Source organism: Scyliorhinus torazame, chromosome 13 (genome assembly GCF_047496885.1).
Source record: "Scyliorhinus torazame isolate Kashiwa2021f chromosome 13, sScyTor2.1, whole genome shotgun sequence".
Lineage (NCBI taxonomy): Eukaryota > Metazoa > Chordata > Chondrichthyes > Carcharhiniformes > Scyliorhinidae > Scyliorhinus > Scyliorhinus torazame.
Genome location: NC_092719.1, coordinates 57,182,642 through 57,209,783, shown reverse-complemented (window position 1 = coordinate 57,209,783; position 27,142 = coordinate 57,182,642). Strand labels below are relative to the sequence as shown.

The following is a 27,142-nucleotide window of genomic DNA, read 5'->3' as shown; positions in this document are numbered from 1 at the left end:
TTGATTAAATGTATCATATGATTATTGAGCGACAGAACAGGGTCGTTCCAGGTACATTATCTGGTCTGCTACTAGCTAGCTAATCTTAGCTACGGTGGCATTGAATGCGTTATAGTTGACCTCAGTGCCCAACCTTTCTGTGAATAATAATTTGGGATTACAGCTTCTGAAGCTTGACCATTCTTCTGTTGAAATTACATGTGTGTGGATATCGGTAGCGTAAAATAAGCTTGTTTGATGGCCCCTAAGGCAAAATATTATTGTATATTAGATAGAAAATATGCCAGATGGTTGAAAGCAATCATTCATTAATAATTTAAAAACTATGAATTTTAGGTTGCATGATGGCACAGCAGTTAGCACTGCTGCCTTGCAGCCCCAGGGACCTGGATTCGCCTCTGGTCTTAGTGACTGTCTGTGCAGAATGTACACATTCTCCCCGTGTCTCCCACCCACAGTCCAAATATTTGCAGGTTAGGTGGATTGGCCATGATCAATGTGCGGGGTTACGGCGATAGGGCAGAGGAGTGGGCCTAGGTCGAGTGCTCTTTCAAAGGAGCGGTGCAGACTAGATGAGCTGAATGGCCTTCTACTGCACTATGGATTCTAGGAACAGGGGCAATTGTATTTTGCAATCGTGAGCAAACAGTTAGATCATTAAATGTCCATTAATACCAGGATTTTGTTCAAATTGTGTCATCTAGTCATCACTGCTGCATAACCAGAGTATACCAGAGATCTTGGTACTTTAGGCGGCACAGTGGTTAGCAATGTTGCTTCACAGCGTCAGAGTCCCGGATTTGATTCCCACTTAGGTCACTGTCTGTGCGGAGTCTGCATGTTCTCTCCGTGTCTGCGTGGGTTTCCTCCGGGTGCTCCGATTTCCTCCCACAAGTCCCGGAAGACGTGCTTGTTAGGTGAATTGAACATACTGAATTCTCCCTTTGTGTACTTGAACGGGCGCCAGAGTGTGGCGACTAGGGGATTTTCACAATAACCTCATTGCAGTGTTAATGTAAGCCTACTTGTGCCAATAATAAAGATTAATACTTTTATTTTCTCAGTCATCACAAAATTATGAATTTAGTCTTTCATGTGAGAATTTGAAGAGAAGGCTCCCAAGTTACAGAAAATGGTCCATATTTTCCAGAATCTCACTGTTGATCTTAATCAATGGAGGGAGGTGTTTTGCTGTGGGAGCTGGTTGGAAAAGGAACTTTTCAGGATGTTTAGTGAAAGGCCTGTTTTCTCAAATGTTTCTGAGAAGAGGTTGACTATGACCTGAAGTTCATTTTCTGTGTAAGTGTGCACAGAAATGTCATCAGCATTCTGAAGATCTGTGTTCTCTGAAGTCCCCACGCTCCTACTTGCTTCTGAGTCTTGGACGATCTACAGCAGGCATCCCAAATCTCCGGACAAGTGCAATCAGCAGTGTTTTTGCAAGACGTTCGATGGCAAGAAAGGCAATCTAACAACAGCATCCTCTTCCAAGTCAACTTGACCAGCATCAAGGTGCTAATTACTCAAAACCAGCTGTGCTGGATGGTACAGGTCAATCTTATGCCTGACACCAGACTCCTGAAGCGACTGCTCCACTCAGAACCCGGTCACACCAGGAGACTCCCAGGACGACTCAAAGCATTTCTGAAGCATACCCACGCCTCACGGGAGACCTTGGCTTGTGACAAACCAAAATGGCGAAGACACATTTGGGAAGGCACCAAACACATCCACGAGATTTTGCCATGAAAGCGCAGAGGCAAAGTCGAGGCTTCACAGGGAGTGCACAAACCTTCAAACAACCCACGTACCCAACCCTTCAAACAACACCTGTTCCATGTGTGTCAGTCTGCAGATTGCACGTTGGACTTATCACCCCTCTCTGAACCCATTGAACCAGTGTAATACCAGAGTGCCATCCTTGATCCTGAGGGACTGCTGAAGAAGACATCGACCCTGGTCATCTAGATAGCGCTGCATTTTAGACAAATAAAATCCACTTTAATAGCTATCTTTTAAAAAATAAATTTAGTGTACCCAATTCATTTTTTTCCAGTTGAGGGGCAATTTAGCATGTTCAATCCACCTACCTCGCACATCTTTGGGTTGTGGGGGTGAAACCCACACAAACACGGGGAGAATGTGCAAACTCTACACGGACAGTGACCCAGAGCCGGGATCGAACCTGGGACCTCGGAGCTGTGAGGCAGCAGGGCTAACCCACTGTGCCACCATGCTGCTCCAATAGCTATCTTTTAAGCATGCTGAAAACTCTGCTTAAATTTTTAATGTACTTCTCCTGTTTGTTTTTTCTTTGTATAATTTATCTCTCTGTATAATTTTACAAAACTTAAAAAGAATCTCTGACCGTAGACATGGCTCAGTTGATTGTGCTCTTGCCTCTTGAGTCAGACAGTTGTGGGTTCAAGTCCCACTTCTGAGACTTAGGCATGAAACTGAGGTGTGACCTGCCATCTCTCGGGTTCACTTGGCAGCATTTTGAAGATCAGGGGAGTTATGCTCAGTGTCCTTACCAATGTCTATCCCTCAACCAACAACACTAACAACAAATTATCTAAGCCATGTTTGCTGTTTGTGGGATCCTGCTGAGTACAAATTGGCTGCTGAAGTTCCTACATTACAATAGTGACTACAATTCTAAAAGTACTTTGTTAGCTGTAGAATACTCTGCAGTGCCCTAGAAACCAGAAAAATACTACATAAATGAAAGTTTTAAGAATTATTTTTACCCTATTAATTGCCTTTGTTATTTGCAACTTTTTAAACTCTGAATGCAAATAATGTAAACTTGAAAAACTGTCCAGGGACAAATCATAAGATAATACTGCATAGAGGGAGGCCATTCAGCCATCTGCCTGTGTCAGTCCATTGGTAGAGCTGCCCAATAAGCCTCACTCTCCTTAGCTTTGTCTCCATAGCTTTCTAAACTATTTCCTTTGCAAGTATTTATCCAATTCTCTTTGAGTTTTACCATTTAATCTACTTGCAGCATCCTTTCAGGTAATGCATTCCAGATCACACAAACCTGCTTTGTGAAAAAAAAAAATGATGCAACTATTGAGATTGAAAAATAAGGAAATTTGACAAATTTGATTTTCTCATCATTCTGGGTTGTACAACTACTTTCAGGTGTCAACTGGTTATATTTTTGCATTGTCTGTTGGGAGGTGCACAGCAGTGGTGAGGGAATAGCTTTATCCCCATTAACTGCTTGTTCATGTCCCTGTTGTTATAGAATAGGTGGGATCCCAGTACAGGGATGTGCAGGTTTAATTTCCCTCGCTGCTGTGCCTTCCAACAAACTGAACCATCACACTGTTAGGAAATTATCTAATCTGAATTTTGCCTCTTAAATGGCACTTAACATAATGAAATATTGGGAAAAAATGGCCCTATCCTGCTTTAAATATTTGGTATGACTAAAGTAAACTGAAATGTAACAATTGGGAAAAAAAATCTATCAAACAGATCTGGGGCGAAATTCTCCCCCAACAGCGGGATGTCCGCCGACTGGCGCCAAAGCCGGCGCCAATCAGACGGGCATCGCGCCGGCCCAAAGGTGCGGAATGCTCTGCATCTTTGGCGGCCTAGCCCCAACATTGAGGGGCTAGGCCGACGCCAAGGGATTTCCGCCCCGCCAGCTGGCGGAAATGGCGTTTGTTTCCCTGCCAGCTGGCGCGGAAATGCGGCGCATGCGCGGGAGCGTCAGCGGCCGCTGTCAGTTTCCCACGCATGCGCAGTGGGGAGAGTCTCTTCCGCCTCCGCCATGGTGGAGGCCGTAGCGGAGGCGGAAGGGAAAGAGTGCCCCCACGGCACAGGCCCGCCCGCGGATCGGTGGGCCCCGATCGCGGGCCAGGCCACCGTGGGGGCACCCCCCGGGGTCAGATCGCCCCGCGCCCTCCCCCCCCCCCCCCCCCCCCCAGGACCCCGGAGCCCGCCCACGCCGCCTGGTCCCACGGGAAATACCAGGTTTGATTTACGCCGGCGGGACAGGCAATTTCTGGGCGGGACTTCGGCCCATCCGGGCCGGAGAATCCAGCGGGGGGGTCCCGCCAACCGGCGCGGCCGGATTCCCGCCCCTGCCCAATCTCCGGGAGCGGAGACTTTGGCAGGGACGGGATTCACGGCGGCCAACGGCCATTCTCCGACCCGGCGGGGGGTCGGAGAATGACGCCCCTGGTCTTGCAATAAAATGGAATGCGACGAGGGACTTTTCACAGTAACTTCATTGCAGTGTTAATGTAAGCCTACATGTGACACTAAAGATTATTAAATTATTTTTTTTAATTCCCAAGATTAAATACAGTATGTACTATTTCCAGTACAAATTTATGGGAGAAGAAGTGTTGAATTTGATAACTGAGGATACATCTATATTCTGTGTAGTGGAGTTGAAATTTAGACTCCGTGGAGTGAGAGAATCCCAAAGGGTATAACAGCACATAGCATTTAGCATAGTATGTGATGCTGAAACTGATTTACAGAAGGGTTCCCTTGGGCTTTCTGTGGACTTTATTTTTTTCAAATGCACTTCTTTTTTTTTTTTTTTAATATTTTATTGAAAATTTTTGGTCAACAGTCACAGTACATTGTGTATCCTTTACACAATAATATAACCGTATAAATAACAATGACCTGTTTTATAAACAAAGAATAAATAATATATAACAAAAACTAAAACTAAATGGCAACTGCCTTGTCTCAGATAAACACTCTCCAAAAATATGATTTTAACAGTCCAATATACAATTATTTATAGCAACGACCTATACATATTATACATATATATTAACAACCCTGAGAGTCCTTCTGGTTCCCCCCCCCCTCCCCCCCCCCCCCCCCCCCCCCCCCCCCGGGCTGCTGCTGCTACCTTCTTCTTTTCCATTCCCTCTATCTTTCTGTGAGGTATTCGACGAACGGTTGCCACCGCCTGGTGAACCCTTGAGCCGATCCCCTTAGGACGAACTTAATCCGTTCCAGCTTTATTAACCCTGCCATGTCATTTATCCAGGTCTCCACCCCCGGGGGCTTGGCTTCCTTCCACATCAACAGTATCCTGCGCCGGGCTACTAGGGACGCAAAGGCCAAAACATCGGCCTCTCTCGCCTCCTGTACTCCCGGCTCTTGTGCAACCCCAAATATAGCCAACCTCCAGCTTGGTTCGACCTGGACCCCCACTACTTTCGAAAGCACCTTTGTCACCCCCAGCCAGAACCCCTGTAGTGCCGGACATGACCAGAACATGTGGGTGTGATTCGCTGGGCTTCTCGAGCATCTCGCACACCTATCCTCTACCCCCAAAAATTTACTGAGCCGTGCTCCAGTCATATGCGCCCTGTGTAACACCTTAAGTTGAATCAGGCTTAGCCTGGCACACGAGGACGATGAGTTTACCCTACTTAGGACATCCGCCCACAGCACCTCCTCAATCTCCTCCCCCAGCTCTTCTTCCCATTTCCCTTCCAGCTCATCTACCATAATCTCCCCCTCGTCCCTCATTTCCCTATATATATCTGACACCTTACCGTCCCCCACCCATGTCTTTGAGATCACTCTGTCCTGCACCTCATTCGTCGGGAGCTGTGGGAATTCCCTCACCTGTTGCCTCGCAAAAGCCCTCAGTTGCATATACCGGAATGCATTCCCTTGGGGCAACCCATATTTCTCAGTCAGCGCTCCCAGACTTGCGAACTTCCCATCCACAAACAGATCTTTCAGTTGCGTTACTCCTGCTCTTTGCCATATTCCAAATCCCCCATCCATTCTCCCCGGGGCAAACCTCTGGTTATTTCTTATCGGGGACCCCACCAAGGCTCCCGTCTTTCCCCTATGCCGTCTCCACTGTCCCCAAATTTTCAAAGTCGCCACCGCCACCGGGCTTGTGGTGTATTTCTTCGGTGAGAACGGCAATGGGGCCGTCACCATAGCTTGTAGGCTAGTCGCCCTACAGGACGCCCTCTCCAATCTCTTCCACGCCGCTCCCTCCTCTTCTCCCATCCACTTACCATTGAGATATTGGCGGCCCAGTAGTACTCACTTAGGCTCGGTAGTGCCAGCCCCCCCCCTATCCCTACTACGCTGTAAGAATCCCTTCCTCACTCTCGGGGTCTTCCCGGCCCACACAAAACTCATGATACTCTTTTCGATCCTTTTGAAAAAAGCCTTCGTGATCACCATCGGGAGGCACTGAAACACAAAGAGAAATCTCGGGAGGACTACCATTTTAACTGCCTGCACCCTCCCTGCCAGTGACAGGGATACCATGTCCCATCTCTTGAAGTCCTCCTCCATTTGTTCCACCAATCGCGTTAAATTTAACCTATGCAATGTACCCCAATTCTTGGCTATCTGGATCCCCAAGTAACGAAAGTCCCTTGTTACCTTCCTCAGCGGAAAGTCCTCTATTTCTCTGCTCTGCTCCCCTGGATGCACCACAAACAACTCACTTTTCCCCATGTTCAGTTTATATCCTGAGAATTCTCCAAACTCCCGAAGTGTCCGCATTATCTCTGGCATCCCCTCCGCCGGGTCTGCTACATATAACAACAAATCATCCGCATACAGAGATACCCGGTGTTCTTCTCCCCCTCTAAGTACTCCCCTACACTTCTTGGAACCCCTCAATGCTATTGCCAGGGGCTCAATCGCCAGTGCAAACAATAATGGGGACAGAGGGCATCCCTGCCTTGTCCCTCTATGGAGCCGAAAGTATGCAGATCCCCGTCCATTCGTGACCACACTCGCCACTGAGGCCCTATACAACAGCTGCACCCATCCAACATATTCATCTCCAAAACCAAATCTCCTCAGCACCTCCCACAGATAATCCCACTCCACTCTATCAAATGCTTTCTCGGCATCCATCGCCACCACTATCTCCGCTTCCCCCTCTGGTGGGGGCATCATCATTACCCCTAGCAGCCTCCGTATATTCGTATTCAGCTGTCTCCCCTTCACAAACCCAGTTTGGTCCTCATGGACCACCCTCGGGACACAATCCTCTATCCTCATTGCCATTACCTTGGCCAGAATCTTAGCGTCTACATTTAGGAGGGAAATAGGTCTATAGGACCCGCTGCTTTTCCTTCTTTAGGAGAAGCGATATCGCTGCCTCAGACATAGTCGGGGGCAGCTGTCCCCTTTCCTTTGCCTCATTAAAGGTCCTCATCAGTAGCGGGGTGAGCAAGTCCACATATTTCCTGTAAAATTCAACTGGGAATCCATCCGGTCCCGGAGCCTTCCCCGCCTGCATGCTCCTAATTCCTTTCACTACTTCGCTATTTCAATCTGTGTTCCCAGTCCCACCCTTTCCTGCTCCTCCACCTTGGGAAATTCCAGCCGGTCCAGAAAGCCCATCATTCTCTCCCTCCCATCCGGGGGTTGAGCTTCGTATAATTTTTTATAAAATGCCTTGAACACTCCATTCACTCTCTCCGCTCCCCGCTCCATCTCTCCTTCCTCATCCCTCACTCCCCCTATTTCCCTCGCTGCTCTCCTTTTCCTCAATTGGTGGGCCAGCAATCTGCTCGCTTTCTCCCCATATTCGTACTGTACACCCTGTGCCTTCCTCCACTGTGCCTCTGAAGTACCCGTTGTCAGCAGGTCAAATTCTACGTGTAGCCTTTGCCTTTCCCTGTACAGTCCCTCCTCCGGTGCCTCCGCATATTGCCTGTCCACCCTCAGAAGTTCTTGCAGCAACCGCTCCCGTTCCCTACTCTCCCTACTCTCCGTATTGAAATCTCCCCCCATTACCAACTCTCCCACCTCTAGGTCCGGGATGCGTCCTAGCATACGCCTCATAAAATTGGCATCATCCCAGTTCGGGGCATATACGTTTACCAAAACCACCGTCTCCCCCTGTAGTTTTCCACTCACCATCACGTATCTGCCCCCGCTATCCGCCACTATAGTCTTTGCCTCAAACATTACCCGCTTCCCCACTAATATAGCCACCCCCCTGTTTTTCGCATCCAGCCCCGAATAGAACACCTGCCCCACCCAACCTTTGCGTAGTCTCACCTGGTCTATCAGTTTCAAGTGCGTTTCCTGTAACATAACCACGTCTGCCTTAAGTTTCTTAAGGTGTGCGAGTACCCGTGCCCTCTTTATCGGCCCGTTCAGCCCTCTCACGTTCCATGTGATCAGCCGGGTTGGGGGGCTTTTTACCCCCCCCCTTGTCGATTAGCCATCCCCTTTTTCCAGCTCCTCACCCGGTTCCCACGCAGCTGTGTCCCCCCCAGGCGGTGCCCCCCCCCCCTCTCCCCAGCAGCAGCCCAATAGTTCCCCCCTCCCACCCCCCCCTCCCACCACCCCCCCCCCCCCCCCCCACTAGCGTAGTTACACCCCCCATGTTGCTCCCAGAAGTCAGCAAACTCTGGCCGACCTCCGCTTCCCCCCGTGACCTCAGCTCGCACCGTGCGACGCCCCCTCCTTCCTGCTTCCCTATTCCCGCCATGATTATCATAGCGCGGGAACCGAGCCCGCGCTTCCCCCTTGGCCCCAACCCCAATGGTCAACGCCCCATCTCCTCCACCTCCTTTCCTCCCCCCACCACCTCCTGTGGAAGAGAGAAAAGTTACCACATCGCAGGATTAATAACATAAAGCTCCTCTTTCCCCCTTTTTACCCCCCTCTTCGCCCCCCATACTCGCCCCACCACTTTGTTTCAAACGTTCTTTTTTTTTAAATAACCCGCTCATTCCAATTTTTCTTCCACGATAAAAGTCCACGCCTCATCCGCCGTCTCAAAGTAGTGGTGCCTCCCTTGATATGTGACCCACAGTCTTGCCGGTTGCAGCATTCCGAATTTTATCTTCTTTTTGTGAAACACCGCCTTGGCCCGATTAAAGCTCGCCCTCCTTCTCGCCACCTCCGCACTCCAGTCTTGGTATACGCGGATCACCGCGTTCTCCCACTTACTGCTCCGAGTTTTCTTTGCCCATCTAAGGACCATCTCTTTGTCCTTAAAACGGAGGAATCTCACCACTATGGCTCTAGGAATTTCTCCTGCTCTCGATCCTCGCGCCGTCACTCGGTATGCTCCCTCCACCTCCAGCGGACCCGCTGGGGCCTCCGCTCCCATTAACGAGTGCAGCATCGTGCTCACATATGCCCCGACGTCCGCTCCCTCCGCACCTTCAGGAAGACCAAGAATCCTTAGGTTGTTCCTCCTCGCGTTGTTCTCCAGCGCCTCCAGCCTTTCCACACATCGTTTATGGTGTGCCTCGTGCATCTCCGTCTTCACCACCAGGCCCTGTATGTCGTTCTCATTCTCGGCAGCCTTTGCCTTCACGACCCGAAGCTCTCGCTCCTGGGTCTTTTGCTCCTCCTTTAGCCCTTCGATCGCCTGTAATATCGGGGCCAACAGCTCCTTCTTCATTTCCTTTTTGAGTTCTTCCACGCAGCGTTTCAAAAACTCGTGTTGTTCAGGGCCCCATATTAAACTGCCACCTTCCGACGCCATCTTGGTTTTTGCTTGCCTTCCTTGCCGCTGCTCTAAAGGATCCACCGCAATCCGGCCACCTTCCTCTCCTCTTTTCATCCGTATCCAGGGGGGATTCCCTTCTGGTTCACCGCACAGTACTTTTAGCCGTTAAAATTGCCGTTGGGGCTCTTATTAAGAGCCCAAAAGTCCGTTCCACCGGGAGCTGCCGAAACGTGCGACTCAGCTGGTCATCGCCGCACCCGGAATCAAATGCACTTCTTAACCATTATCATTTTAAATGCTGCAAGGCATTGCGTTTCTGCACATAAGGATGTGTGCACGCCACTTTCTTCTGGACAGGAGTATCCATATAAACCAGATGATTTCATCAGTTACAATTGGCCATCTACAACATATTAAAACTCCTTTATCTATTATACTCACGCCAAATCCTGACACACTGTCACACTACTTGTGTCACCCTTTTCCCTATATATATGTATATACATATATAAAAATTGTATCCATTTTTATAATGGGAACAGCCTATGTAAACCTGTCATAATGTAGTTGCACCTTCTTGGCAATGGTAGCTTAGTAGCACTCAGTCTTTGTAACTCTCGTCTCCTCAACCCAGATAAAGAAACTATGCTTTAACTAGATTTTTAGAGCTGCCTTCCAAATTGCTTGTAAGTTTTGTGAGTAATTTTAAAAAAATCAAAGAAGTATTATAAAAATAAGGACAAAATGCATGAGTATAAAATGAATTACATTGGCTTGCTCTGCTCCAGTTATAGATTTTTGACTCAAGACTACATTTTGGTCTGGCTCACTGTATCATGTATCAAATACTAACCTGACTATTCTTTTTTTTGGTTATACTGTGAAGAAATTTTAATATTGAAGAAACACTTAAGACCATAAGTGTAAAAGTTTGTTCTGAAATAAACCAATCCTTGACTGAAAGGGGTTACCCTGTGCTGAATAACGAAAATCAGATAAACCTCACAGGACAGATCTGCAGCATTGCGGAAGAGAGCAATCCCGTCCGTACCCTGATCAGTAAGTACTAAAAAAAAACAGCTGTGCTTGTGTTTACATTTTTGCTCAATTATCTGGTATAAATGTGAAATTTTTTTCTGGGACATTTTATTCCCCAGCTCAATCGTGTCCAAGAGTTTAGTTGAAAGTTGACATGATCGGGGAAGATAAATTTCAAACAAACTTTTGACATTACAACAATTTCATTTTTAACCCTTTTGTTCTTTAGGGACTTGTCAGATGACAGTAAATCATAACTTTCGCAAGGTGTAAACAGCAGCTTCAATTGCCCAAAATAATCTGGAAAAAGATTAACACCGTTTTCCATTCTAATTGATTGACTCCTATGACTCCAACCCCATAGACCTGATCAAAATGGATATTTGAATCTCATGCAGTGTCTAAACCTCATAATAGAATGGGTACTATTCGCGATAGCCAAAAAGGAGGATTAGCTGTAATAATTCCATGAATCCAAACCTTGCTATCCAATGAGCATTTACACTATTGGAAATTAGAAAATTGGGATTACGGAGACATGGCTTTGGGTGGCCAGGGATGGGAACTAAACATTCAGGAGTATTCAGTATTTAGGAAGGACAGGCACGAAGGAAAAGGCAGTGCAGTTGCATTGCTGGTTAAATAAGAAATTAATGCAATAGTGAGGAAGGATATTAGCTCCGACAATGTGGAACCTGCATGGGTCGAGCTGAGAAACACACAGGGGCAAAAAACATGCATTGTATATAGACCCCTGTAGCAGTAATGTTGGGAATACAGTAAACAGGAAATTGGAGACTTGTGCGATAAAGGAACATCTGTAATTATGGGTGATTTTAATCTGCATATAGATTGGGCAAATCAAATTAGTCACAATACAGTAGAGGAAGAATTCCTGGAGTGTATACGTGATTGTTTTCTGGACCAATACATTGAAGAGCCAACTATAGAATGGGGAGTCCTAGACTGGGTACTGTTTAGTGAGAACGGAATCATTGGCAATCTAGTTGTGCGAGATTCCTTGGGGATGAGCGACCATAATATGATAGAATTTTTCATCAAGATGGAGACCGAGGCAGTTGATTCTGAGACTAAGATCCTGAATCTTAATAGAAGAAATTATGATGAGACTATGGGTATGATCGATTGGGAAATTTTAATTAAGGGGGTTGACTGTGGATAGGAAATGGCAAGCATTCAAGGAGTGTATGAGGAAACTGCAACAAGTGTTTATTCCTGTCTGGCACAAAAGCAAAACTGGAAAGGTGGCCAAACCATGGCTTTCAAGGGAAATTAGAGATAGCATTTGATCCAAGGAAGAAGCATACAAATTGGCCTAGAAAATCAACGGGCGCGATTCACCGATCGTGGGACTAAGTGTCCGCGCCGTCGTGAACGCCATCGCGTTTCATGACGGTGCGAAACAGGCGTGGGCAGTAGGGATTCTGGCCCCTACAGGGGCCCAGCACAGAGCTGGAGCAGTTCAAGCTGCTCCCGCCTTACATCCTGGAGCGGACTGGGGGCGGCGCCAACCCGTGCATGTGCAATGGCGAAGCACCAACCGACGCATGCGTGGTAGACTTATGGAACACTCCGGCCCCGACGCAACATGGCATGGGGGTTCTGGGGCCGGAAGCGGAACAAAATAGGCTGGGGGGGGGGAGAGAGGCCGGCCCGCCGATTGGTGAGCCCCGATCGTGGGCTAGACCCCATCGGAGGTCCCCCCCCCCCCCCCAAGTGAAGGAGCGCTTTTCCCGCCCCCAGGCCGCCCTGCGACTCTTCGCGCAGAGTTCCTGCTGGCAGCGACCAGGGGTGAACGGCCCCGGCGGGACTCTGCGGTTTTCGCTTGGACCATCTGGGCCGGAGAATCGGCGGCCTGCCCGTGGACAGCGGCCCGGCGCCGCGCCAAACGCGCCAGCGCAAATGGCGGCGATTCTCCGCACCTTCGAGAATCGCACGCGGGCGGTGTGGCGCGGTTGCGGCGATTCTCCGGCCCGACACGGGGCTGGGAGAATCACGTCCAACAGGTCTGAGGATTGGGAGCAGTTTAGAATTCATCAAAGGAGGACCAATGGATTGATTAAGAAGGCTAAAAAGAGTACAAGAGTAAGCTTGCAGGGAGCATAAAAACTAACTGTAGAAGTTTCTATCGGTACGTGAAGAAAAAAGATTGGTGAAAACAAATGTAGGACCATTACGGTCAGGAACAGTGGAAATTACAATGGGGGGGAAAAGAAATAGGTGAGCAACTAAAAACATACTTTGGTTCTGTCTTCACAAATGAGGGCACAAAATAAGATACCAGAAATGTTGGGGAACTGAAGGAAATCAATATTAATAGAAATATGGTCTTGGGGAAATAGAAAACTGGTTGGCAGACAGGAAACGAAGAGTAGGAATTAACAGCTCTTTCTTCAATTGGCAGACGATGACTAGTGGGTTCCGTTCTGGGACCTTAGCTATTCACAATATATATTAATGATTTACACAAGGGAACAAAATGTAATATCGCCAGATTTGCAGATGACACAGCGTTGTGAGGAGTATGCAGAGATCCTTCAATGTGATTTGGATAAGTTGAGTGTGTGGGTAAATGGATGGCAGATGCAGTATAATTTGGATAAATGCAAGGTTATCCACTTTGGTAGCACAAACGGGAAGACCGACTATTATTTGAATGCCCATAAATTAGTAGAGTGGAATGTGCAACGAGACCTGGGTATCCTTGTACAGCAGTCGCTGAATGCAGGTACAGCAGGTGGTAAAGAAGGTAAATGGTATGATGGCCTTCATTGCAAGAGGATTCAAGTGCAGGAGCAAGGATGTCTTGTTGCAATTATACAGCGCCTTGGTGAGTCCAGACCTGGAGTACTGTGTGCAGTTCTGGTCTACTTATCTGAGAAAGGATGTTCTTGCTCTAGAGGTAGTGCAGCAAAGGTTTACCAAATTGATTCCTGGGATGGCAGGATGGGCGTATGAGGAGAGATTGATTAAACTAGGATTGTATTCACTGAAGTTCAGAATAATGAAGGGGGATCTCATAGAAACCTATAAAATTCTAACAGGACTACTAGACAGGATAGATGCAAGAAGGATGTTCCCAATGGTGGGTGTGTCCAGAACCAGGGGTCACAATCTGAGGATACGGAGTAGACCATTTAGGACAGAGATGAGGAGAACTTTCTTCACCCAGAGATTGGTGAGCCTGTGTAATTTGTTACCACAGGAAGTAGTTCAGGCCAAAACATTTGTGTTTTCAAGAAGCAGTTAGATATAACACTTGGGGCAAAGGGAATCAAAGGAAATGGGGGGGAAGGCGATATTAAGTTATTGAGATGGATGATCAGCCATGACCATAACGACTGGAGGAGCAGGCTTGAAGTGCCATATAGCCTCTTTCTGCTCCTATTTTCTATGTTTCTATGTCTTCCGGATGCTCCGGTTTCCTCCCACAATCCAAAGATGTGCAAGTTTGGTGGGGTTATGGGAATAGGGTGGAGGAGTGGACTTGGCTAGGGTGATCTTTCAGAAGGTCAGTGCAGACCTGATTAAACAAATGGTCCAGTGCCAGAGGAGGCTTCGCCACTCGAGGGAAACCAAACATGTCAAATGGATGGCAGGAGGTAGCCTCCAACTCTATGGGTGGACACCCAAATGTCCATGGCTCTGATGGTCACTGTCGTGGGTGACCTTTGTGGTGTTTCCTAGTCAGCTGTGCATAGCTTCATAAAACTGGTGACTGCCTCAGGCAGATAACGATATTCATCAATTTCAGGATGCACCAAGCCAGCCAGGCTGAACGAGCCAGAGGCTTTGCAGGGTTTCCCTGTTTCCGGGTGCCAACGATTTCACCCATGTGGCCATCAAGGTGCCAGCTGGCCAGCCAGGCCCTTTGTCAATCGGAAGATATATCATTCCATGAATGGTCAAATAGTGCGCCAGACCCAGATTCTATAAGTTTGTGTGAGGTACCCTAGATGCGCCACAATGCCTACATATTGTGCCAAGACTGTGGCTCCAGCTCGCCTTAATGGGTGGTTGTTGGGTGACGAGGGGTATCCTTTGAAAAGGTGGCTCATGATGCCATTCAGGCACCTGAGGATAGAGGTGAAAGACAGATGCAATCACTGTCATGCCTCCACAAGGGCAGTGATGGAGGGGAATATAGATCTGATTGAACTGAGGTTCCAGTGCCTGTGCCGTTCCCAGAGGGCCCCTGAAATATCCATCAGACTGCTTGTCACTCATAAATGCTGTGTATCGTGCTCTCCATAATCTTAGCTCTTGCAAGGCAGGGGAAACCACTCAAGCAGGAGGACACTGAGGCCTCAGAGAAAGAACCAATGATGTCTCTGATGGGAGCCCAGACAGGCACAAGGAGAGGATGAGGAGTTAGACACGAGGAACCTTCAAGGATGCAGGAACACAAGGGAGGCCTTGATTCAGCTAGGCTGCCAAGCCTGGCCTTCCTTCTGATCTTAAGGGCACTAGCTCATTCACAAATATTTAAGACAATACAATGCCATGTTTACTGACCCTATAGTTTTGCATAAGGCATTGATGAGCTCTTCATCTATGGAACACATAGAACACTCAAGGCATTGACAACCCCTGATTATGTTCCTGAAGCTGCCTCTCCAGGAGAGTCACCACTCTCTCAATGGAGGAGGGTGTGCACTCAGTGCTCAGGGTCAACGCAGTGCTCATGCCCCCATGGACTCCTCCATGACAGAGACAATTGCACACAGACCCCTCTGCAATCTCCGCCATATTGCCTCACGCATCCACTGCCGATGGACGACTCCAGAGGCTTATCACCTGCTTGAAACTCAGCATGGTCCTGATCTCCAGTAGGTTTCCCAATGCTGGCACCCTGAGCACACTCTGCCAGGTGGCCAAATTCAACAAATATCAATGTCCTCATAGGGAATTTGCGATTGCTGAACAACTGGGAATCTTTTTTTTTCAGAGGTCCTTATGTGGGAGGAGACAAGCATATATTCTTTTCACTCTCCACCTTCTGCTCCTGACCATTGGTTTTCTGCCTTCCTCCAAAATGCCTGCCTCTTCGTGACCTAAGGACCTTTCTTCTTGCTCGCATTTGATCTCCAGGGCCTCGATTTCATTACTGGTGAGGATTACAAGGTTGGCCACCTCATCACCAGTTGCTGAGCGTTCAGCATTATAATGGTTTCTCTTCCGCTATAAGTGCAAATATCCATTTATTATTCAACCCTCACATGCAACACCATGCCATGCTTTCACACAACAAACTGCACCCCCACGAACCATGTTGATGTTCCCAATATCTTTATACTTTGCGCTTCCGATTTTCTCTCCCAGCTTATGCAAGGGCAGATGTGTGTTCTGTACCTCTCGATTGCTACTCCTGAGCGCCGCTAAGAACGGCCACCCTTCCAGATTTCTCCACCGTAGATCGTGCCAATTCTGTACTCCCGCTTGCCGAGCGCATAAGATCATTTGAACCTTTTCTGGCACAGTATCCATGTGCAGCACATTACATCATTCCCACTGATCTTGGAAACAACCTCTGCCCAGGCCTTCTTGGTTTGGTGGGGTGGCCTCCTCGTGCCATCCTGCAGCATACTTGTATCCTGCTCTCGACAAGAATGCACAATCATCAGAAAGCTGGGGCCTGAGTATCGATCTGCATTGCCCTTCCACCTGGTGTAACCCCAGATGCTGCCGCCATAGATTCTGGAGAGCTCACTGTACCTCCTCCGATGTTTTCTGTGGTCTGACATGGCCAGCTTTTAAACCTCCCACTGGGTCCCCATTGGACCCTGCGCCTGCCACACTCCCACCAGCATCGCTGCACCTATATCTGGGTGTCCACAATGGCAGGTCCTTAATTGGCCAGCTAGCGCGATGTTGTGTTTTTTGGTCAGTCGTGGGCAGAAGCGAAAAATGTGACGGTTTCCATTTCCACCTGCCGTGTGCACTTGACATGTGTAAAATTCAGGCTATGTAAACGTGCTTATTTTGCATAATAGCTATTGTACTTGATGTTAATCTGTTCATGGTCAATGGATACAAACTGTGGCCCAGACATGATTTTTAATATGGTACAACTTTCTGTAGTCCAATGATATTCAAGGTGAATGTTTGACTTAATTTTCAGATAACCGGATTGAACAGTACATAAGAAATTTGCTCAGCATTTCAAATCTGCAGAAGACGGTTTCGGTTGTTCCAGGAGGTCTTGCACCCATTCAAGCTGAACTAGAGGAGATTGGATCCCAGTATGTTTGTATAATTAAATACAACATTCAGGTGTATGGGCCATTTTACTCTGGCATTTTGCGAAAACTGCTATTCAATAACCTAACTTCAGCAGGTACTACAGTATCACATTCTCCTTGAGTGGGGAAGGTTAATAAAAAGGGAGCACACATAATCTGGCTTGTAGTGTCTTTGTTGTATTGTATCTTTGTATGTTGACTGCATAGCATAGTCTGCTCATCACTTAAAGCATTTCAATAATTACAAATATATAATTACTGTGCTGCAAAGCCAGCCAATTATATATGAACTTATTAAATATCATTTGAAGCTAAATTGATACATTGTATTTTTACAAAATAATTGCAGTGTCACTAGATTTTTTTTTCATTAGTCATAAATTTTAATTTGTGCCCTGATTTTAAAGATAAATGTGAACAGGATTATAAAATTGTTTTGTATTTTTCTATTAAGTGATAATCAAAACATGTCTTTTAAAAAAAAAAAGTACATTAATACGTTTATATATGATGCCAACCGCAAGGTATAGTTTGCAAAGACTGAAAATAAACAGTTTGGTTTAATGACTAAAGGAAGAATCCAATAAAATCCATTTTAGATGGGGCGAAGAACTTAAAATATCTGCAGCAGCTCCTCGCTGTGAAAATTGCATTTATTCATTGGACCTCAACATTTTACTGTTCACTTTTCTGTATTTTGGGTTTCGTGGTGCTTGAGGAGCAGTCTATGAACATTACGATCAGTTGCAACTTGAAGGTAGCTTCAATGTTAAAAAAAAAATTGAAATTTAGTACTAATTGTTTGATGTATTCTTTAAGTGTATTTTACCTGTGTGTTTTATTTGGGCTTGCTGCATAAACTTTTATTCTGTAAATGTGATTTATTAGTTCCACTTGCTTGGAACAGGACTTGGAATGCCAATTTACAATATGTAGTCAGTGCACACCCTGCTGTCGATGGTATATTTCCCTTATTACAGGAGTTTGAACTGTGCATTTTTTTTGATTTGCTTAACATGAGATGTAAACTTGTTGGAACAGTATTACACAACTGTATTTGTTAATCTTGTCATTTGTATTGCAGGCTACTGACTGTAAAACTGGTGCTAGGTTTACTGTTAACCAACATGAGCAGTCTGTTTTTTGAAATCAAACTTGTATTCTTTGCATTTAACAATAGTAGGTTTGGAAACAATAACTTGCAAATTCTAGGTATGGAAGTACTTTTTGGTAGGAACTGAGCTTGAGAAACATTGGCTCTTGTTCATCTATGGCTTTTCTTGGGCAACTTTCCTGACCAAATTAAAACATGTGTTCATCACCACTCTGTCGTCACCACACCCCATATCTCCACTGAATACCTGTAGTTCATTTATGTGTGGTCTTTAATTTTTCAGTAGTGAGAAGATTCATATATACAGTTTAAAATCATTCAAAGCTTTTTAAAAGCCGCAACTCCATTTAATATCCATCTATATTCACAGGATAGGATTGATTTTCATCTTTGGGAATTAAGCATCAGTTTGATGGCATGCATAGAGGAAAGTTAGGCTGCATGATTGCATGGTTATACTGCAGCAATTTAATTTAAGTAGAAGAAACTAAGATGGAATCCGTTATGGGTATTCAATTATACCCACACTTTTCTATCGCATGTCCAGATATTAACCCGAATATATCCCAACATTCTTGGACTGAACAGAATTAAAATTAGCCCTCAACTTGATAATTTGACTCGCTTTTATTGTTATGCGAAATAAATAATAGAAATGTTTGCAATGATGCTTTTGTTTATCATACCCCAAATTCCACTCAAAAAGGCCAAGCCCCCCCCCAGATTTATCCATTACTGGCATTCAGTCAAGATTGAGGTAGGAGTAAAAATCTTGGACAATGATATGACTTTAAATAGGCAAGATGGATATCTGATAAGACTTGTTCAGTACCAATATGAAGGACATCTGTAGAGAGAATAGACTGAGATAAGTCTCAGTCAAATTGAGAACAACAAAAATGCAAGAATAATTTCCAAATCTGGATGGGAAATGATGATGCTGTCAAACTATTTGCCATATTTCTTGGTGCTTCATAGTTGATGTTAGAATTGATACTGTATAAAAATGAGATTATATCCAAGTATGAAGTTTTATATTTAATAAAATTTTAAATTAATTCTGTTTTAAAATCTATATTTCATTATTTTGGAAGTTTTCTTAAATTTCAAATATCGTCAAAGCAGAGAACAGGTGATAACCTATGAATTTCATGACTTCTGCATCACTCTTTAAAAATAGATTTGCATTAATATAGCACCTAAGCCCTAAACTACTTTACAGTCAACAAAATATAGTCATGTTGTAATGTTGTATTTGCATATAGCAAGGTCCTACAAACAGCAATGTGTTAATCAGATAATCTGATTGTGTGATGTTGGTTGAGGGGTAAATATAGGCCACGATACAAATGGTGCCATGGGACCTTTGAAATTCATCTGAGAGATGGCACAGGTTAACATTTCATCCAAATGGTGGCACTTCCAACAATGCAGCTCTCCCTCAGTAGTACTACACTGGAGTTGGAGTAGCTGCCTTGATATTTGTGCTCAAGTAGGACTTGAAACCATAATCGTTTGACTCTTGAGGCACCACTGAGCCATGGCTAACATTAATCGACTACCTCCCTGGCTAAATCTCTGGTTGTTATGGGAGGTAAGAATCCACAAGGTGACTCCATAACCATCAGAGTTTTTGAGTTGATGTATCTAATCTATCTCCTTGTGCAAAGGGACAACATATAAAAGTAGCTGTGCAAGATTCTGGGTTACTTGTAATGCTAAATGTGAAAACATTAATAAATTTGAAGTTACTCCTATTCAAAATGTTTTTCTTAGGAGGAGAGATTGAAGACTTCTGATTGGACATCAATAAGGGAGCACACATAGTGTTAATCAGCAAATAATCTGTTTGTGTGATGTTGGTTGAGGGCTAAATATAGGCCAAGATACTGTGAATAACTCTCCTGCTCTTCCAAATGGTGCCATGGGACTTTGACATTCATCTGAGAGATGGCATATGGAAAGACTCAAATTGTTTGGGCTTTACCAGCTTTTCTAGTTGATGGTCCATCTCTGTTTTTTAAAAAAAAAGTTCTGTGGGGCACAAAAAAATCCTCTATGCACATTGCACCTTACTTTGATCCTGGTCTGCTCAGCGTTTAGGTCCCTGAAAATAGGTCTCAAGTTGGAGATTGCTGAAAACTTGTAATTCTACTGAGATTGATTACAGGTGTACTTGACCCTGGTGCGCTTACCTTAAAAAAAAAAAAAAAAAATGATATTAAGGTTCATCAAGATGAATGTCAGCAATTTTAGTTTTTGTACTAATTATTTCTATGCATAAGTAACAATAAAATAAATATTTGCATGTCAGCTGTAACAGCAGTGTTCTGCTCTAATTTCTCTATATCCTGGTCCTTTTAAATGAGATGATTAATTTAGCACTAAATTATGGTCAATTCCATATGCAAATATAATATGGTCATGAAAAAGTTTCCATTTCCAGCCCACTGACATGACAGCTGCTTCAGGGGTCTCAAAAGGACATTAGACACCATTGCAAGTCGTTGAAATTGGTAAAAGGTAAACTCTGAGCAATGAAGCAGCAGTGCTAATAAAATGCCAAATTACAAGGGACATCAGACAACAAAGTGAACATGTGGGTTTTTTTTTTTTAAAAGGTTAAATATAAGAAGGGGAAGCAGACCAGATGAGGCAATTTGGGGTGGAAACCATGAGGTTTGTTTGTTGAGGGATGATTTACTAATGAGAAAGAAATGTAGCAACTGAGGAGTTGAGGGATAAAAAACGTAAGCTTAAAAAAAGAGTTCTGCCATTATGGAGCCAAATACAGGCGCTACTTGGACAGACAGTGATGGAAAATTTGAGGGTGACTATATCATAGTTGAGTTGGTAAGTGAATCAAGCCAGATAATTTTACTGCTCAGATCAACAGCAGAATGCGAACTTGAGTGAACATTCAGACTTTGGAGATTAGTACAATTGTTTTTTATGATTCAGACATGCATGCTGAAAGAAGCCACGATAGTGGAGATAATGTCGAGTCTTAAGATCCACAAAACCATGAACAGATAACCGGTATTGTCCAAAATATTGTAAGACCAAAACAAGGTCCTCGAAGTAAAGATAGATTAACCAAAAATACAATTTGGAGAAAGATGCACTTTCCAGTTCAGAGAAATTTTAGGTAATTCTGTGCTCAGGAAAATGCGTGACTAAATATGGGGCAAAGCCGATACCTACACGATTGTAAGCTGATTTCCTGGAGCTAGTATAGTCTTATATTGAGTTGGAAAAAATACTGCAGGGAGAAGATAGGTACCCAGTGTTTACATCAGATTAAAATATAAATATATGAGCTCTAAAACCCACAAATTGGGATTGACTTAAAATTAATAGAAGGGGATACAAATCAACATTCTCCTCTGGTGTTCATGTGTGCAGCTATGGCTCAGTTGATTGCGCTCTTGCCTCTAAGTCACCAGGTTCCAGATTCAAGCAGGGGTTCTGCGCTGTCAGAGGTACTATCTTTCAGCTGAAATGTTAAGATGAGGTCCTGTCTGCCTCTTCAGGTGGATGCAAAAGGTTCCTATTAAACTATTTTGAAGATGAGCAGGAGAATTATCCTTGGTGTCCTGGCTCATGTTTATGTTTCAATCCACATCACGAAAAAAGGATTATCTGGTCATTATCACATTGCTGTTTGGGGGAGTTTGTGTATACTGCTTCAGTTGTGTTTATTGTATGACAGAGAAACAGAAAATAAGTGGAGTAGGCCCTTTGATGGCCCTTCAAGCCTGCTCTGCCATTCATTATGATTATGATTAATCATCTAACTCCGTAACAATGTCCCCGCTCCCCCCCCCCCCCCCATAGCCTTTGATCCCCTAAGCCCCAAGAGCTACATCTAACTCCTTGAAAACCTGCAATGATTTGGCCTTAACTGCTTTCTGTGGTAGAGAATTTCACAGGCCCACCACTCTGGGTGAAGAAATTTATTTTCAACTCAGTAATAAATTGTTTACCACAAGTCCTTAAGAGTGTTACCTCTGGTTCTGGACTCCCCCACCATCAGGAACATCCTTTCAGCATCTACCCTGTCTACTCCTGTTCGGATTTTATAGGTTTCTATGAGATTCCTCCTTATTCTTCTATACCCCAGAGAATTTAATACTAACTGACTCAATTTCTCATTTGCCAGTCCTGCTATCCCAGGAATCAGTCCGGTAAACCTTCACTGCACTCCCTCCATTGCAAGAACATTCTTCCTCAGGTAAGGAGGCCAAAACATAACCAAAGCAAAACATCCCTGCTTCTGTACTCAAACGACCGTGATTACACTTCAAAAGTACTTTGTTGGGGGTAAAACGCTTTGTGATCCCAATGGTCATGAAAAGCACTACATAAATGCAAATCTATAGGATTTGGGAAATGAGAGAACATCACAAAAATATTTAAGGATAAATTAATGATTGTGAAAATGGTTTTCGCACAACAAAGCTACCTTCATAAAGAGCTGACAGGTGGGGAGAGGGCAGGAAGCATACAGCATCTCAGAACAGGATAAAAAGGTAACAACATGTAGGTAGGAACACAGATACATAAACCAAAAGCAAAATCGAGCAGATGCTGGAAATATGAAAAAAAACTGGAAAATGCTGGAAATCAGATCATGCAGGTGGTGCAGGATGCAGTGTAACTACAATGCCACGTAATTGCTGCAATTTGGAATAATGCTGTCACTTAAACCTATTGACATAAGGAATTCCCATCATATCTGATTATGATGGTAATTTCATTGACAGATTCCATGTCATTTTGACATAAAAAGAATGACTAAAATTCATGATGAAAGGAAGCAAAATTTGTGTACAGCAAATGTCTACTCACACAACATTTTTTATACATGGTAGTTTTATTGCAAATACTTATTCCTCATCATGTTGTTACAAAACAAATATATCTTGGACCTTAGCAATGCATTTTATGTGACATGACAATTGTTTTAGTATTGCTGTTGCTAAGGTTTGAATATTTTGCCATGATATATTTTCAACTCTATACCAAACAATCCATTTTTCCATGATTCATTTAATTACTAGTTATTTGATCCCAATGTTTACAGTACAACACAGCTACTGTGACTCAAATGAGTTAGATATTCCTCTGCATTTCAACCATCTGCATTATTACTAAAATTCTCACACAATTTGAGTGATGAAACAACATACGTCACTTCACCTACATTAGTTTACCTTTTATTATATGGAACATCCTTGAATGTGTTCCATCTTTCCCGGAACTCCCATGTTTGAACTGCTCTAATCAGGTTTCCGCCTCGACGACGGGACTGCACTAGCTCATTTTAAGGTCACAAGTAACATCCTTTGTGAACGTGACGAAAGTAAACATTCCCTCCTTGTCCTTCTCGACTTGCCTGTAGCCATTGTTTGATATGGTTCACCATACCATCCTCTTCCAACACATCTTCATTCTGATTTGGCTGTGTGGGATTTGTCTCATCTGATTCTGATCTTTTCTATCTAATCTTAGGCAGAGAATCACTTGCAATTGCTTTTCTTCCTATTTCTGCACAATTACTTCTGGCCTTTTGCAAGGATTTATCCTTGGCATCCTCCTATTTTTGTCACCTACGTGCTGCCCTTAGCCATGTCGTCCAAAAACACAATATTAGGTATCAGATGTATGCTAATAACACCCAGCTCTATCTCAACATCAGCTCTTTTCAACCCCTCCACCGTTGCTCGGATTTGAGCAGATGTTTCCTCCCTTTAAATACTGGGAAGACTAAAGCCATTATTTTTTAGTTCCAATCAAAATTATGTTCCCAAGCTACTGGGCTCCTCCAATTGCCTTGGAAACAATCTGGGATTAAGACAACCTTAGTGTCACACTTAACACTGAGATGAGTCTCTGACCACCTATTTGCGCCAGTACCAAGATGACCTATTTTCACAACATCGCCCAACTTTGCCTAACTCATCTGCTGCTCAAAGCCTCATTCATGCCTTGGTTACCTGTCAACTTCAGTATTCCTATCGACCCCTGGTTGTTATTCCCATTATACTCTACGTAAACTAGAGGTCATCCATAGTTCTGCTGTTTGTGCTCCAACTCCCCTGTTCCCCTAACAGGCCTGTGTTTGTTGCCCTACATTGTTCTGATTTTAAAATTCTCATCGATCCATAGCCTCGCTACCTTTGTAAACGCCGCCCATATCCTTTGAGATATGTGCACTCCTCCAAATCTGGCCTCTTGGGGGATCCCTGATTTTAATTGCTCTGCCATCAGTGGCTGCACCTCCAGCTGGCTAGGCTCAAGATCTGGAATAACCCCCTCCACCCCCCCCACCCCCTCCTTTCCATCTTGTTTTCTTCCTTCAAGACAGGTTGACCAAGCTTTTGACCATCTGAACTAATATAACCTCGTGGTATGTGATGTACCATCAATGACGACAGACGAGAGTCGGAAGAGTAAACTGTGGCTTTAATAAGACACCTACTGGCAGCCGGTCCCAGAATGAGGGCAGGGCTGGAGCTTAGCTATCTTTATACTTGAGCCTGAGGGGCAGAGCCAACAGGGACAAACCCAGACATGTAACGAACAGTAAGTACCAGAAGTAAGAACAGTAAGTACAATATAATAAAGTGGTTCACCACATTCACCCCCTGTTAAAAAAGAGTCCGGCGGGGGTGAAGTGGATGGGTTGATTTAGAATTTGAGTCTGTCGGGGGCTTTGACCTTCCGCTGTGATCGCCTCAGTCCCGGCTGGGGTGAGGACACCGGTGTCGGATGAAGTGCTGAGGTCTGCATATCCAGGAGCGTGTCGTCTTCCAGATAAGTAGCAATGGAGGGAGACGGTGTAGAGTCGTGAGTAGCAATGGGGGAGACAGTGTAGAGTCGGGGGTAGTGGTGATGATTGCTGGGGAACCCGCGGGTGCCAAATCCCGAAGGAAGACTGTGTCCTCCCACCTGTCACGGTGTGCCACGTAGGCATATTGGGGGTTAGCATGGAGGGGAAGGACCCATTCGACCAGGGGATCCGACTTGTGACTCCTCGCATGCTTCTGGAGGAGGACGGGCCCTGGAACCATCAGCCAGGATGGGAGCGAGACCCATGAGGTGGACTTCCTGGGGAAGACAAACATCCTCTCATGAGGGGTCACATTGGTGGCGGTACACAGGAGTGACTGGATGGAGTGGAGCACATCGGGAAGGACCTCCTGCCAGCGGGAGACAGGGAGACTTCTAGACCGTAGGGCAAGAAGGACGGCCTTCCAGACCGTCGCGTTCTCCCTCTCCACCTGTCCATTTCCCCGGGGGTTGTAGCTGGTAGTCCTACTTGAGGTGATGCCCTTGCAAAGCAGAAACTGACGCAGCTCATCACTCATGAAGGAGGAACCCCGCTCGTTATGGATGTAAGTGGGGAAACCGAACAAGGTGAAGAGGCCGTGCAGGGCCTTGATGACTGTGGCAGAGGTCATGTCAGGGCACGGGATGGCGAAAGGGAAACGTGAGTACTCATCAATGATGGTGAGAATGTACACATTACGGTCAGTGGAGGGGAGGGGCCCTTTGAAATCGATGCTGAGGCGCTCAAAGGAGCGGGAGGCCTTTACCAAGTGTGCTCTATCCGGCCGATAGAAGTGCGGTTTGCAGTCCGCGCATACCTCGGTGGAGTAAGGCAGGTTGCGGGCCTTGATAAAATGGAAAAAACGGGTGACAGAGGTCATTGTGGAGGGCCTGAAGTCGGTCTACTTGTGCGCTGGCACATGTACCACGGGATAGGGCATCTGGGGGCTCATTGAGCTTCCCAGGTCGATACAAGATATCATAATTATAGGTGGAGAGTTCGATCCTCCACCTTAGGATCTTGTCATTCTTGATCTTACCCCGCTGCGTATTATTAAACATGAAGGCAACCGACCGTTGGTCAGTGAGGAGAATGAATCGCCACTAGGCATAATAGGAAAAGAACCCCACGCATCTCTTCAGGGCCTTGGGGCAGTGGGGGAGTGGAAGTTCCAGGAGGGGGCGCATGCTTAACAACTTCCTTACCTTGCAGGTCAGCTGTTCGGGAGAGAGAGAGAGAGCCGGGACCTTGGAAACAGCGCGGGAGTTTGAAAAGTGCGGGAGCTGCGAGGCAGAGGGGACAGTTTAAAAGGTGGCGGCGTGGGTGAGGTAAGTACTGCTTAACAACTTCCTTACCTTGCAGGTCAGCTGTTAGTTTCGGGAGATCAGTTTCGGGAGCAGGCCTATTGGCTGACTGTAAATCAGGAAGGATACAAAGGGAGTGGCTGAAGTGCCTATAGAAAAGGAGTGCTGGAGGCAAACAGAGTTTATCTGAGTTTGGGTAAGGCTGAGTTCGGGTAAGAGGTGAGTGAGGGCTGTGTTTTTTTGGAGTTTGGGGTTGAGTTTCCCCCCCCCCCCCCAAAAAAAAAATCCAATTAATTAAGTAAATTAATTAACTAGTTAAGGGAATTTGGTGCTCATCTTAAGGAGGTGCAGAGAAGCAGACCTGTGAGGGAGCCTCGGGAGCAATTACATCACAGCCAGCAGGTAAGTGATTGGCTTGTAACTGGTAAGTGATTTCTCTCTCTTTGACTTTCTCTTAGCTGTGTAGTGTAGTTCAAATTTAACTTCAGGTTTAAGTCATGGCAGGAGAGCTCAGACCCGTGTCATGCTCCTCTTGTGAGATGTGGCAAGTCAGGGACCCTTCTGGTGTCCCTGACTCCTTCATCTGCAAGAAGTGTGTCCAACTGCAGCTCCTGTTAGACCGCTTGATGGCTCTGGAGCTACGGATGGACTCACTTTGGAGCATCCGCGATGCTGAGGAAGTTGTGGATAGCACATTCAGTGAGTTGGTCACACCGCAGATTAAAATTACTGAGGCAGATAGAGAATGGGTGACCAACAGACAGAGGACGAGTAGGAAGGCAGTGCAGGGATCCCCTGCGGTCATCTCCCTCCAAAACAGATTTGCCGTTTTGGAAACTGTTGGGGGAGATGGCTCACCAGGGGAAGGTGGCAGCAGCCAGGTTCATGGCACCGTGGCTGGCTCTGCTGCACAGAAGGGCGGGAAAAAGAGTGGCAGAGCTATAGTGATAGGGGATTCAATTGTAAGGGGAATAGACAGGCGTTTCTGTGGACGCAAACGAGAATCCAGGTTGGCATGTTGCCTCCCTGGTGCAAGGGTCAAGGATGTCTCGGAGCGGCTGCAGGGCATTCTGGAGGGGGAGGGTGAACAGCCAGCTGTCGTGGTGCATATAGGCACCAACGATATAGGTAAAAAACGGG

The 27,142-nt window shown here is 45.5% G+C and overlaps 1 protein-coding gene across 10 annotated transcripts in view; it reads left to right on the top strand.

The window, feature by feature from the left end:
* The window catches only part of tcp11l2 (t-complex 11, testis-specific-like 2), a 79,157-nt gene extending 60,236 nt beyond the window's left edge, over positions 1-18,921 (top strand). For 9 of the 10 annotated variants that reach the window (XM_072471576.1, XM_072471568.1, XM_072471573.1 and 6 more), the window contains 2 exons: positions 10,335-10,507; positions 16,629-18,921. In XM_072471576.1, the coding sequence (XP_072327677.1) occupies positions 10,335-10,507; positions 16,629-16,870 (415 nt within the window). In that variant the 3' untranslated portion in view covers positions 16,871-18,921. The remainder of the gene's footprint in view (positions 1-10,334; positions 10,508-16,628) is intronic. The other variant, XM_072471578.1, reaches the window with a different exon arrangement.
* The last annotated feature ends 8,221 nt before the right edge of the window (positions 18,922-27,142 follow it).